This window comes from Pollachius pollachius (genome assembly GCF_949987615.1).
Source record: "Pollachius pollachius genome assembly, chromosome: 12".
In the NCBI taxonomy this organism is placed as follows: Eukaryota; Metazoa; Chordata; class Actinopteri; order Gadiformes; family Gadidae; genus Pollachius; species Pollachius pollachius.
In genome coordinates this window covers 7,181,543-7,196,542 of record NC_136945.1, presented here as the reverse complement: position 1 = coordinate 7,196,542, position 15,000 = coordinate 7,181,543, and the positions used below count along the sequence as shown (strand labels likewise).

Here is a 15,000-nt window from a genome sequence, read left to right as displayed (position 1 = left end):
GAGGGGGTCTACGCTAGAGCCGAAATGTTTGCAACTGTCCGAAAAATTACACTGCCTCCACGCAAACTTCTAGTCTCACCGCTTTCTTTTTGCCGTCTAATATCTCCATGTTGAATCCCCCCGCCCCCACGACCACCTGCCCTTCAAGAGGTCCTCACACACATATGTACACGCGTTTTCTGGCGGTGCTTCTTTGTTGCGGACGACCTTGCTCTACACGCCTACGCCTTTATTGTGCCATGAATAAGGGGGGGAAATGCTGTTTAAAATGTCTTGTGTGTGTGGCAGTGTGTATGGACCGCCCTCAATGTTTGGCTACTCGGGTTTCTTTGATTTAGTTTTAACGTCCCCTATACGGCAAAGGCCGTATGGTAGCTAAACATATGAAGGAAAAAGAAGAGAGTGAAAAAAGGAAGGGAAGGAGGGAGGGAGGGAGTGAGGGAGGGAGGGAGAGAAAGCACAGTGAGCGACAGAGAGGAAACGGCCCTGTGTTGGTTCAGAGCTTTACCAATGTTACGGCCACTTTGAAGCCCCTAAAGCATTGAGTGTGTGTGTGTGTGTGTGTGTGTGTGTGTGTGTGTGTGTGTGTGTGTGAGTGTGTGTGTGTGTGTGACTGTGCATATGCTTGGCTGTACATAAGCCCCTCCTGCCAACCTCCCCCCCCCCCCACACACACACACACACACACAAATACATATCCACACACACACACACACACACACACACACACACACACACACACACACACACACACACACACACACACACAGACAGGCAGACAGGGCAGGCTGGGTAAGAGTCAACATTCATCGCGGGTAAATCCCAATGATAAAGTGAAGAAACTAGTTACTCAGTGGGACAAAAAACCCACTGTACTCAGCAATAGAAAGCGATGATGCTTTCCTGTGTCTGGCTTGTCTCAACACACACACACACACACAAGCTCACGTATACACACACACAAGCTGGGGGTTTAGTGGCATATTTTACCTATTATCCAAATGAGTACCTTCCACAAACCCACCAATCAGCCCCCCTTTTATCTTTTATAGGCTGATTAACTTAACAGGCTTCACATGTGGCATGGGGTACTGGCTTGGGTGTGCGTGTGTGTGTGTGTGTGTGTGTTGAGGGTGGGGGGGGGGGGGGGGGGGGGGGGGGGGGGCGGGGTATATTTGTATGTGTGTGTAACGGTGTTTGAATGATTCTGGCACCATTCCAATATGAACTTGCACTCATTTGTGGCACAGGTTTTGATATCAAGAATGTGTATGTGTGCATGAGTCTCGATGTTGTGTTGCGTGCGGAGTGGAAGTCCATGTCATTTTTTTGATTCATGAAAAGGTGGGTGTATTGAATTCTTATACTTGAATGTGTAGGCGTATGAGTTTTCATCGGTAATTGAACATTATTTGTCTTGCCTAAACAAGACCGTGTATCTTCACATATATTTTCTGTGTTTGTGAATTGTGTGTGCGTGCGTGTGTGTTTGTGTGTGTGTGTGCATGTGAGTGTGTGTGTATGAGTGTGTGTGTGTGTGTGTGTGTGTGTGTGTGTGTGTGTGTGTGTGTGTGTGTGTGTGTGTGTGTGTGCGTGTGTGTGTGTGTACCTTGCTGCAGAGACTGCATGGTGGCGGTGGGCTGCATGGGCACCAGGCCTTGTCTCTGGAGGTTGAGGATGTGCTGCTGCTGAAGCTGCTGCATCTGGATCAGCTGCTGCTGGAAGGCCAGCTGCTTACTGCCGAGTTGCTGAGAGAGACGCACACACGCAGAGAACGAGAGAGAGAGAGAGAGAGAGAGAGAGAGAGAGAGAGAGAGAGACAGAGATTTTAAGCTATTGTTCTCTTAAAACCCAAACTGCACAATCCAATCACCATTGAGGACATCAGTCACGTTAATGTCTAACAACCCTGAGGCACACATGGAAATGAGTGAAATACATTTATCATAATCTTTACCTTCAAACTTAAAGCACCTGACATCTTCCAAACCAAACTACTCGTTGTTTAACCCCTTAAATAGTGTCTATGTAGGCCCGAACCACTGCTTTTTGTCTTCCTGGGTTTGCTGTTGAATTGAAGCCACCGTAGCAGCACCAACGATAGATTATGATGATTTCAACATGCTCCCATTCATTTCCATTGCCCTAAACTTTGAATTTTTCCAATTAGTTCACTTAGCCCCAAGCTCATTCAATTAAAGCAGGCAATGGCATACAAAGGGATGAGGTAACCTTGGGGGGCCGCTAGTCGCGCTGCACTAACGCCACACAATGTCGCATTAGCCTGAGTGGGAAAAAAACAGCAGAGCTGCCCGCATGAAGGTGTTGATTCAAACTCAGGACTCTGGAGAAGTGGGCAGGGGGATGGAGAGATGGAGGGATGGAGAGAGGGAGGGATGGAGAGAGGGATGGAGGGAGGGATGGAGGGAGGGAGGGATTGAGGGACAGATGGATAGAGATGGATGGGTTGATGGATGGGGGAGGGAGGGAGGGAGGGAGGGAGGGAGGGAGGGAAGGATGGAGGGAGGCATGGAGGGATGGAGGGAGGCATGGAGGATGGATGGAGGAAGGGAGGGATGGAGTGTGTGACAGAGGGATGGATGGAGGAAGGGAGAGCAGGGGAGCGGGGCAGGAGAGCAGAGAGGAATAGCGAGCGCTTCAGGGGAACGTGACAACATGGCGACCGTGATAACATCAGTGGGTGTCGCTGTGATAAATCCCCCCCCCCCACCCTCCTGCTCCTTCCCGCTCCAAATTCCTTCCTGATGTCCCTGTCCGGGGCAGACCCGGGCCGTGAGGTGCTGTTTGAACTTCGGATGGACTTTATATCCTCCTGATAACTCCTACTGTGTGTGGTGGGGAAAAATAAATAAATAGGGCTAGGGGGACTTCTCATTGTTAGTGTGTGTGAGTGTGTTTGAGCATCAGTCAGCAACTCGGACAACACAAGAAGAACTCACAGGAAGGACAGATAGGTCACTTCCTGTGGGACTGGGCGTCTGGGGAGAAAGAAAGGGGTACGCTAGCTTTCTGGTGTTTGTGTGGCTGTGTGTTTGTGTGTTTGTGTGTGTGTGTGTGTGTGTGTGTTTGACGCATTATGGCAATATCTGCTTTGAAGATCAGCGAGAGAGGAAAAAAGGATGCATGTGTTTCGTGTTCTGTGTTGAAGTGTCATGCAAACGTGTCGGTTCTTTGTATATATTATCCCACAGTGTATATGTGACTTGGACTTTGTGGCCTTGGGTGCACAGTCGTTCCATTCAGAGCAGGCGAGCACAGCAGTTAGTCATTACAGACCAAAGTCAGTGTGTCTCCATGCTTCTTCACCTACTCTGTCTGTCCAGCTCTCCTGTCCTGACCCCCCGCGCTCCAACACACACACAAGCACACACACACAAACACACACATACACACATAAACACACACACGCCAGTCTGCCTCTTCCTGCCTGTCCATTTCACCCACCCTTCACCCTTTCTCTGCTGAGATGCGACTGTGTTTCTTTAAAACACACTCTCTGATGTGTAGTGTGTGTGTGTGTGTGTGTGTGTGTGTGTGTGTGTGCGTGTGTGTGTCTGAGTTCTGTTTACATTAGCTGCGGCTGAGTGACCAAAGCTAGCGCAGTAACAGGCTGTCAATGTGATTTATGAGCACATCACACACTGTCTGAGCCTGCCAGTCACACAGACACACAGACACACACACACACACACACACACACACACACACACACACGCACACACACACACATACACAGATATACACACAGATATTCACACACACATACAGATATACAAAACAACTGGCACACAAACACACACAAACACACACACACACGTCTCCTCTGACAGAGTCACTTCATTAAGCTGACTTCTGAACAGTCCCAAATGCATCATCCACACAAACAAAGACACACACACACTCACTCACTCACACGCTCTCCCTCTCTCTCTTTTGCTCTCTCTCTCTCTCTCTTTTTCTCTCTCTCTTTCTTTCAGTCAAGCCATCACTCCTTCACATCCACCGCTGCATGAGTGGCAAAAAAGGGAATGAAAATCAAATCGAAAATCAAATGAAAAAACAAGAGGCCGAAATGTCAAATGTTGTCTACCTTCCTCTCCTCCCCTTCCATTGCTCTCTCCATCAGCGTAGAGAGTAAATGCTGAGGAATGTACTGGAACCTGGTCTCCACCTGAAACATACACCTCACCGCTTAAACACCACTACAGCGCCACCACACGTCATACGCCGCCGCACCAGGGGACAGGTAGGAGAGGCCTTAGTCATATCAGCTGTGAACGAACTCAGGGACGGGGGGTGGGGGGCGTTAGGGTGGAGTGTGTGTCGTCGTCACCCCCCCCCCCTCCCCCATCCCCCCATGGCTATGTGTTTGTGCAGTGAACCGTCATACATCAACCCGCTCTGGGGCCCTTCTCTCTCTCTCTTCCCCTCCCTCCTTCTCTCTTTCTGCCTCTCTCTTCCTCTGTTTTTCCCCTCTCCCTCCCTCCCTGTCCTCATTGCTCCTTCCCTCCCTTCTTTCTGTCTCTCTCTCTCTCTCTCTCTCTCTCTCCCCCCCCCCCCCCCTCTCTCCCCCCCCCCCCCATGTATGTGTAGTGGTGCGACCGGTGTTTGCACCTCGTCTCGTTGCTACAGGACAACAGACCTGGAAAGTGGGGCAGTGGGGTGGGGTGGGGTGGGGGTGGACGTGTTTTGGGAGGGGCGGGGGTGTGTGTGTGTGTGTGTGTGTGGGGGGGGGGGGGGGGGGGGGGATCGGACACCATCTCCAACATGCAAGTCGACCACAACTGGTTTGCTTTGGTCACGCTTCGGTAGACTGACTGGTTCTCGGTGGGCCGGGCTGGCAGGGGGGCGAGTTAGGGGGTTGTGTGTGAGGTGGGTGAGTGGAGGCTGAAGAGGACGAGGAAGGGAGAAGGGGGGGGGGGGGGGGGGGGGGGGGGCACTGGGGCTGTAGGGAAGGACATTTCCAGGATGTGTCTCCTCATGCGTTTATCAGAGAGTCTCCTGAGTCCCACAGCTTTCGCCACAAGTCTGTCTCCAGCCCTATGTGTGTGTGGGAGGGGTTTGGTGTGTGTGTGTGTGTGTGTGTGTGTGTGTGTGTGTGTGTGTGCGTGTGTGTATGCATGTGTGTGTTTGTGTTTGAATTGTGTTTCATCAGGGGAACGGATGTTTTTGAATCGAGTTATGTGGCACAAAGTGTTGTGTGCACGTGCACACCCAGAGCTCACAGGTTATGATCGTAATCTAGTGTGATCGATTGGGATCGTCTTTGTTGTGCCATGCTGTGATCCTAGTTTATCCTCTGTTATCCTCACTGTAACACTGTTGTGGGTCAAACTAGCACAGTCTCTCCGTCTCCACTCTCAGTCTCACCCACTCTCATGTGTGTCTCTGTGAATGTGTGTGTATGTCTGTGTGTGTGTCTGTGTGTGTGTGTGTGTGTGTTTGTGTGTGTGTGTGTGAGTGTGTTTGAGTGTGTGTGTCTGTGTGTGTGTGTGTGTGTGTGTGTGTGTGTGTGTGTGTGTGTGTGTGTGTGTGTGCGTGGCACACACAAAGGGCACCGATGAGCCTATGAGGATGCTCATAGCACTGACGGGGTTAATTGACAATTAAAAGAGCTGTAGGCTCCTCTTTGGGTGGGGCGGGTGGATTGGGGGGGGGGGGGGGGAGGTTTTCACCTCAGGCTGCAACAGCAAAGCCATGTAAATGAGAGCACAGCTTAGCCCTGCATGGCACGTTAGCAGAAGAAAGAGAAGGGGGGGGAAATCCACATTCAGTAATCCTTGTTTAGAAATAAGCTTGTACACACACACACACATACGCACACACACAGAACACAGAACACAGAACACAAAACAAAACAGACAGCAGATGATGGCACAAGGCGAGCGCCAGGCAACGGGCTTTGACAGGCAGCCTGTGTTATGTAATTCCATCAGAACATGGCACTACACAAGCCTGCCTGAGATCTCTGTTGTGTCTATCCAGGGTGTCAAGCGGCTGTGAATAGCGCGAGCCGTGTTTACCGACGCACTTTTAAGTCATGCCCTGAGTACGCTCATGGTGCCGCGGCAGCGTGTGTGTGGCTGCGTGTCTGTGTTTGTGTTTGTGTGCGTGCGCGTGTGTTTGTGTTTGTGTGCGTGTGTGTGTTTACCTCTTTCGCTGCCTGTTTCCCAGCCTGCTGCTGCTGCTGTTGGCTGAGGAGCTGCAGATGCAACTGCTCCTGTTGCTTCTTGTAATACTCCTGCAACTAGAGAGAGATGGGAGAGCCAGGAAGGGAGAGACGGGGGGAGGGAGAGAGAAAGAAGGAAAAGGGGGAGAGAGAGAGAGGAGACATAATGGGTGAAAGGAGTCAATGGAGAATAGTCAGCACAGGTGTCTTGATCTCCCTGCAACAATAACCCGGCGTGCAGGTGGTTGGAAACGCTGCCTCGAGCTGGATGGCGTGATTAGCTTGAAAAGCCGTTTATGGAGTGTAATTGCTCTTCTTTATTCCGCCATGTGTTCCGTGAAGGCCGACTTCTGTTTGTGTGCGTTTGTGTGTGCTTGCGTCGCGACGCTTATTTGTATTGACGAAACGGTGGACACAACAAGCAAACAGTGAACTGATGGTCGTGCAAATTGAAGCGGGCAGTGGCGGAAGGTCCGTGGAGATCCAAGTCGCCGGTCTCCAAAGCGACAATTAACGCAGAGAGACGAGAGAAGCGGCTACTTTTATAGCACACACACACACACACCTGCCCAGCTGCTTACAATCCACCCAAAGTGCAGACCAGTACACTGCAGGAGAAACCAATAAGGGTCCTCTCTAGCTCTCCCCGGGGAGTAGGCCGCCTGCGCTCTCCAGCCCAGTCTCTTTTCTCAAATCATTAATTGACTGCGGAAACTCCATTAAGATAACAATCTCACACTGACATACACGCAGAGCTGTGTCCCCGGCTTGTCTGCATGCTGTGTGTTAAAGTGTGTGTGTGTGTGTGTGTGTGTGTGTGTGTGAGAGAGTGTGTTTGAGGGGCCTGTGTTAAAGTGTGTTTGGGTTTCGGGGAGTGTTTGTAGGCCTGTGTGTGGACGTGTCCGTGAATGCATAAAAGTATGTGTATGGGTGTGAGTGTACGTGTCTGTGCTTGTGTGCGTGGGGGTTTGGTTGTGTGCCCCATGTGTGTGTGTGTGTGTGTGTGTGTGTGTGTGTGTGTGTGTGTGTGTATGTCGCTGCTTGTGTGGCTGTGTGTGGGTGTGGTCGGGTGCCCATGTATTTGTCCAGGCTTCTGTGCGTGTGCTTATGCGTGTGCCTCGGTGTGTGCGTGGGTGGCCATGCTCCTGTGCCTGTGCGTGTGCGTGTGCGTGTGTGTGTTTTCCAGAGACATGTGTCCGTCCGGGCAGTTTGTCATTGTTTCATGGCGCATCAAGTGTTTAAGGAGGGTTCTCACAACAGAATGACTCCCCGACCCAGTGGCCGTCACAGCCTATCCATCTACCGTCCGACCCTCGCTGTCTCTGGGAGAACAGAACCAAACACAGCGCAGAGCAAACACCGGGCTGTATCAAGCCCTGGGGCTGACTCACTCACTACGCCTAAATGGGTCTTCCCTTCAGGCCTGAATATGCATTTCTATTCCTCGCTGACCTATGACCTGTAATTTGCTGTATGCTGTTGTTTTTCGCCTCCTTTGATGGTTAGAGCCTGTGGCTTCAGAGTGGTTTTTTTCCACCTCTCTCGCCATCTGTATTCCCTCTGTTTTATCGCTCTGTGGATGGTGTTAATCTTTCTTTTATGCGTCAGTAGCCCTCAAAACACACACACACACACATACACACACCCACACATACGTACACACGCACGCACGCAAACACACACACGCACACACACACACACACACACACACACACACACACACACACACACACACAGAAATGAACACGCACAGGAGCAGAGAGAGAGAGGGTTAGTGGGATAGTTGTGGGGGAATAATTAAGTGATAATTAAGGTCTTTTTAATGATTTGATTCAGTGGCTCCGTGCATTCAGAGTATGTGTGTGTGTGTGTGTGTGTGTGTGTGTGTGTGGGAAGCATTCACCTCTCCATCTTATTACCATGACCTTGACACTTTAACCAACGCGCCTCGATTCAGAGACAGAGAAGCTATGGAATAGGGAAAGGTTAGAGAAAGAAAATACTTAAAGGTTAAGACATACACACCGAAACTCACGCACACACACACACACACACGCACACACACATGCTCACATGCTCTCTTAGACACACACACACAACCCCCGATTACACACAATGCAGTATTGCCGTGGGGATATGAAATGTAATGCTCCGTTGAGTGATGTGGTTTCTGATTGTTCTCTCTCTTGCTCGCTTCTCTCTCTCTCTCTCTCTCTTGCTCGCTCGCTTCTCTCTCTCTCTCTCTCTCGCTCTCTCTCTCTCTCCCCTTCACTCTCCATCCCTCTTTGTAAAAGTGCCTGATTTGCAGATATAGACTAAGAGCTAGTCCATACTGCAGTTAATTAAGTGGAAGAGCTATGTTAAACCTGGTGGTTTTAAGAGCTGGAGTACAAAATGTGTGCTCACAATCTTTGCACCTCACTGTGTCTGTGTATGTATGTGTGTGTGTGTGTGTGAGTGTGTGTGTGTCTGTGTGTGTGTGTGTATGTGTGCTTGTGTGAGTGTGCACGCATGATCAACCCCTCCCCAACCATACCTTCTCCTTGTTAGAGAGGGAGGAGAGCTGTTGAAGAGGGTTTAGCTGTTTCCAGAGCGCCAGCACATTTCATATTTCCATTATGATACATCACGTCGTCAGATCTTCCCAATGCAATTTATACTGGCCTACAGCTACAAGCTACCGCACCTTATTAAATCCACAGTCTGTCCCAGCCTCACATGTTCCCCGTTGCCATGCTTAAATTACCCTTCTATCTACACACTGGTAATAACCCTCTTCGCCACACTTTACAAGAGTGTGCGCATTTGCATGTGTGGTTGTGTGAGTATTTGTGGTGCGGTAAATCATTTGTTGTATTTATACACATGACACATCTGTCGGTCTGTTTGTTAGTTGATGTTGACATGGCAACCCTTGTCTCACCTGCTGGTTCAGACCTCTCAGTGATTCGCACTGATTCACAGGCTGATACCTGGGTTATTGATGTGCGTTATTTTTGTGGGTGTATGTGTGTGAATGTGTGCATGTGTAGGTTTATGTTGGTGTGTGTGTGTGTGTGTGTGTGTGTGTGTGTGTATGCCTGTTTGTGTCGGTGTTTGTCTTGGGTGTTTGTGTGTGTGTGTGTTTGTGTGTGTGTGTGTGTGTGTGCGTGCATGCATGGGTGTGTGCGAGATTGCGTGTTTCTGGAGCATAGGTGTGTGCATGCTTGCATATGTGTGTGTGTGTGTGTCATTACCTGCTGCAGCATGAGTGCCTGCTGTTGCTGGAGCAGAGCCTGTAGCTGGGGCGGCGACAGGATCTGTTGCATCTGCTGAGGAGTGATCATCTGTGGACTCATCATGGCCATGGACACAGGCACCTGGAGAAACACAACCAACACAAAACAAACCATGAATAACACAACTCAAACACACCTTGAACACTTGAACAATTTAATAGAGCTGCAGAGGAGAAAAAAAGAGACAAGGATTAGGCATACCCCTGGTGGAAAAAACGAAGCCAAAAACGAAGGAACAAGAAACAATGCTTGAACACAGCTTAAGACGTGGCAGGGAAGGCTGCCAAGAGGCACAGGGAAAACAAACAAACAGACAAGGGCAGGAGAAAGGGTGCTCTGGTACTGACAGGTCGGGTTGAATGAGGGAGCAGCCTCCTCTGCCTTGTCAGTCATTGCCACAGAAAGCTAGCAAGGAGCACCACAGAGACTCACACACAAACACAAACACACGCACACACACAGGCAGACGCACACAGATCCCGCATACACACAAACACGCACGGGCATATGCACACACATAGACATACACGTGCACACACACACACACACACAGAAATCGACTCCCGCTCTGCACAGCACTGGCATTGTGAAAAAGCTGGCACTTTCTGTGACAGATCAGAGGCCAGATAGGCAATCTCTCTATGGAATATAACATCTCTTATCTGCTTCCATAAACACGCGATTAGGACGCCCTGCGCTTCTCTGTCCACACAATCTTGCCTGCCAGGGAAAAAAGGCACAACAACGCAACGTGTATATCTGATCGGATGTCTATCTGTACCGGGGAAGAAGCTGTAGGCGTGCCCGAGGTGGAGAGACACAGAGGAAGAGAGAGAGAGAGAGAGAGAGAGAGCGAGACAGAGAGAGAGAGAGAGAGAGAGAGAGAGAGAGGGACACAGAGAGAGAAACAGAGAGGGGGAGAGAGAGAGAGAGAGAGAGAGAGAGAGAGAGAGAGTGAGAGAGAGAGGGTGTGAGAGAGTGAGAGAGAGAGAAGGAGACAGAGACAGAGAGAGCGACTGTAGGCATACGTGCCAACGGTCAAACAGAGAATGCGTTGGCACACGTGCACACAGCATGCACAGATTACCATGCCATTACCTTATATGATTGCAATCATCCTAATTCTAAATCAAGGGTTTAAAATAGAATCCGATGATATATCGTGAGTGAAAACGACATATGCAAAGAAAACCATGCAAAATACAGGTCAAATCAGATCCTGCTGAAGAAGATTTTACTCCTCAATAAGGAAATCCTTATTTAAGTTAGTTCAAGGGAATGCGAGGAGCTTTAAGCCTCATAAAGTTTACTGGCTGCTCAATACAAAAACGGGCCTGTTAACAATTGATGGCTCTTTAAGTCGGGAAATACTAGGTCACGAGTTATCACTCGTAAAAACCACCAGGCTATTTATCTAATTATATTCCAATGAAAATACATATTTGCTTCGACAGTCATTGCGTCCATATTTCCAATGTCTGGGTGACCTCACATTGCTGAGAGTGTGTGCTAAGATTGTTATCTTTGCTTGGCCAATAAGATCCGTTAAACAACTGAACATCTGACTTCTGAAAGGTTCTTCCTTGTTTCCGTGACAATAACAACCGACTCTTTAGCTCCACTGTGTTTGTACGGCAAATAAACACTGATTTCAATTTGTGGACTCTCTTTTTACCACCTTAGGCAATGCAAAATGTGTGTGGGAGACACACACACAGGGAGTAAGGGAGCGGTAGTAAGTGTGAGTGAGAGACGATAGTGATAGAGAGAGAGCGGGAGAGGGGAGATAGATTGAGAGCGAGCAAGAGGGAAAGAATGACAGAGAGGCAGCATGTCAGTGGTAAATTAAATCTGTTAGGGTGTGATTTGACTTTGTAAACAAGATTGGCTGTAAACTATAACACCCTCTCCCCCCATCTCCCTCTCATCCTCCCCTCCCAGCCAGAGGAGCTGTCATCCTGGTCCCCAGACGGTGAGTGTCAGGGACCAAGCCAGCTTTTTATTGCCGACTGCTGTTTTACCAATCAAACACAGGCACACATCCACCCCCACACACCCTCAGACACACACTAACACACAAACACCGTGCACACACACAAACGCATGCATACACACACACACACACACACACACACACACACACACATACACTTACACAATATATAAAGAAAACCCAAATGTTAAGCATTTCAAAATAATATTCATAGAATCAAAATAATAACCGAGCACAAATTTGATCATGTGAAGAAAAGTAAAGAAAAGTGGAAAAGTAAAAATAATCTATAGTTAGGTAACGACTTAAAGAGAGAAAGAAAGTGCGGCAGAGAGATAATAATTGAAAAGAGAGAAAGCGAGAGAGCGAGCGGGCAAGAGAGAGAGCGAGAGTGCGAGACATTAGGAGATAGTGATGTAAGGGAGGTAAATCCTGAACGCTCAAAAGAGGGGCATAATGAGAACACTTTTTTTATGCGTGTGTATGCATGTCTGTGTGTGAATGTCAACGTGTGTGTGAATGCAAATGTAAACGTGTGTGTGAATGTGAGTATGTGTGTGTGTGTGTGTGTGTGTGTGTGTGTGTGTGTGTGTGTGTTTGTGTGTGTGTGTGTGTGGAGGAGCAGGGATATGATGGGCGTTGCGTGGCCCTCATGCTAGCTTGCCCTCGCCGCGGGGGCCTCGTCAGTCTGGGCTGCCAAATGAAAAGCTGTAATTAATTGCTCCCGCGCATCCCATTCTCCGTCTCTGCCAACGCTTACCTTCTATTTTATACACACTGCCATTGACATTTTAAAGTCACGGGCGCAATAATTACTGGAGTTATAGCACCTCTCTGTGTGTTGGGCTGACGCGCCGACAGCCGCATCACGTATGTGTGTACCGTATTCTTCAATGTGTGTGTGTGTGTGTGTGTGTGTGTGTGTTTGTGTCGCCATACATGCAAAATGTGTGTGTGTGCGTGTGTGCGTGTCAGGCTGAATGCTGAGTAGTTAAGGTTTGACGCCATTAATTGCCCCTATAATCTAATATCACAAAGCGCTGTGATTATGGGCCACGGGCAGCCGCCGCCATGCGACACCGCCCGCCCCGAGAGCGCTGCCACAAAACAAAAGCCTCGCCATTAGCGGTTTGACGGGCTGGGACAAAAGCGTCTCACAATGCAGAATTATATTTTAATTTCGCTTTGTGTGTCCTGCTGAATGATTTCCCCCCTCTCTTTTCACCGGGCGGTTGAATAAGGAGAGAGCGCCTGAAAAGCCAGGCGATTTGAAGTCAGCCATTTATTAAATGCATTTAATTTTTTTCACCCCCCCACACCAACTCCCTCCCCCCCCCCCCCCCCTCCTCCCCTCCCCCCCTCTCTCTCCCTCTCTCCCTCTCTCTCTCCCTCTCTCCCTCTCTCTCTCGCTCTCCCTCCCTCTCCCTCTCTCTCTCTCTCTCTCTCTTTTTCTCTCGTCTCCTATCGTTTTATTTCTTCCTTTTTTCCTTCCTCTCTCTCCTTCCCTGTTGCATGTTAATTTAAAAAGAGAGAGATGCGTGGTAGATTACCGGAAGGAGAGAGGGGTGGAGGCGAGTGGGGGGAGAGAGAGAGAGAGACAGATAGAGAGAAAGCGAGAGAGAGAGGGAGGGATGATGGAAGGAGGGGAGTGGAGAGACAGGGCCGTTCTTCCATTTAAAAAGACAGCAGGTGAACAAAAGACCAACTCAGAGATGAAGCTGGGGGAAGCGGGCCGAGGGGGGGGGGGGGGGGAAACGAGATAAGCACTGAGGGGATGAAAGGAATTGAATGAACGAGGTGAGGATGGAAGTAAGGAAGGAAGGACAGGTAGGAAGGAAAGTAAAAGAGAGGGGGGTAGGAAGGAAAGAAGGAAAATAAATACAGTGAGTGACAGTGGAGGGAAGTTCAAATTAAAACAATGAAAATGCTTGGAAGATAAACGGAAGGAAAGAAAGGGAGGAAAATTGGAGTAGTGAAGGAAGGAAGGAAGGAAGGAAGGAAGGAAGGAAGGAAGGAATGACGAGAGAAAAGATGAAAGAGGGAAAACTTAAGAAGGCAGATTTAGACCAAATTCAGTGGAGCCAGGAAGAGATTAAAGATACCGATGGCAGGGAAGGAATTAAGAATGGAAAAAGGAATCCATGGAATTAAAAAAAAGTAAGTAAAGCGAACGGGGGGAGCAGTGTAGTGGAGGAGAAGGAAGGAAATGTCAAGAGATGTGAGAAATGTACAACTGGGACAGAATTTGAGGAAGCCATCCTTACATGTACCTTTAACTCTGCGTGATGGAGACAGAGTGTGGCCTACAGCCCCTAGGCATAGGTTACAGAAGTAAAGCACACTCACACACTCACACATGCACACACACACAGACACACACACAGACACACACACACACACACACACACATTCACACACGCACACACAAGTACACAAATACTTGCACATACACCTTCAGTGGGAAAGAGCACGTAATGATAACAAAAAATCTTGAATGCCTCTCCTTCTCACACACACACACATTCTCTCTCTCATGCTCTCTTTTGCTCTCTCTCTCTCCGCTTCAAGGAGGTCGTCGTCTGACAGAGGTCAACCACCTCAGCAGTGCGATGGTGGAGAGGATGAGAGAGGGGGGAGGAGGGGGGAGGGACTTGGGGAGGAAAGGAGCGAGAGACAGCCCCGTCGTTTACTGAGAGAGCTGAGGAATAATTAGAGGTGGTTGTTTGAAGAGGGAGTTTAGCTGATTAACAATGGGAGAGGCAGAGGGAGAGAGAGAGAGAGAGCGAGAGAGAGAGAGAGAGAGAGAGAGAGAGAGATGGAGAGATGGAGAGATGGAGAGAGACGGAGAGAGAGCGAGCGAGAGAGGGATTGGACTGAGGAAGAGGTATCATTCACGGTATCCCAGAGGGGCTTAAGAGAGAGTATGTGTGAGGGAGAAAGACAGAGGGAGAAAGGGAGAGAGAGAGAGAGACACAGAGAGATATGTCGTGGATGGAGAGAGGATGTAACTTGCATTTCAATGAGCCTTCCTACCCCTCTGCTCTTGATGACTTTTCTCTCTAACGAGGAGCAGAGCCTCCACATGAGACGAATCTTGTGTGAAGACGCAAGGGCTAGTGGAGTGGCTAGCAGATATAACAGCAGCTACCCCCCGCCCCCACCCACCAGCCCGACTGCACATCTGTCCACCACTGTCCACAAAGGGGCCTGCACTCTAAACAGGGTTTCGTTTTGTGTGTGTTTATTTTTAGGTACACAAACGACTTATGATACGCCAAACACATGACAGCCAAATGGACTTCTTGGGGTTGGACGCGGTCGAGATATGAGCCACGCGCTCTGTGACGACCGTTTAGAAACGTGGATGGAGTAAATGGAAGAATGTGGTCCGCATGGAGACGGAGGAAAAACCGCATTCCATTCTCCAGCCGTACTAACACTAATGGGCCCTGATCACAAAAAAGCGTTGTATAAACGCACAGCGGCAGAGACACAAACAACACTTCCACCCCCGCCAACCCCTTTCAATACAGTATCAC

At 49.3% G+C, this 15,000-nt stretch overlaps 1 protein-coding gene across 1 annotated transcript in view; it reads right to left on the bottom strand.

The window, feature by feature from the left end:
- The window catches only part of foxp4 (forkhead box P4), a gene marked incomplete at its 3' end in the record, with an annotated part of 82,429 nt that overhangs the window by 5,227 nt on the left and 62,202 nt on the right, over positions 1–15,000 (bottom strand). The window contains 4 exon segments of the mRNA XM_079747625.1: positions 1,610–1,748; positions 4,112–4,192; positions 6,173–6,268; positions 9,427–9,549. Coding sequence (XP_079603751.1) covers positions 1,610–1,748; positions 4,112–4,192; positions 6,173–6,268; positions 9,427–9,549 — 439 coding nt within the window.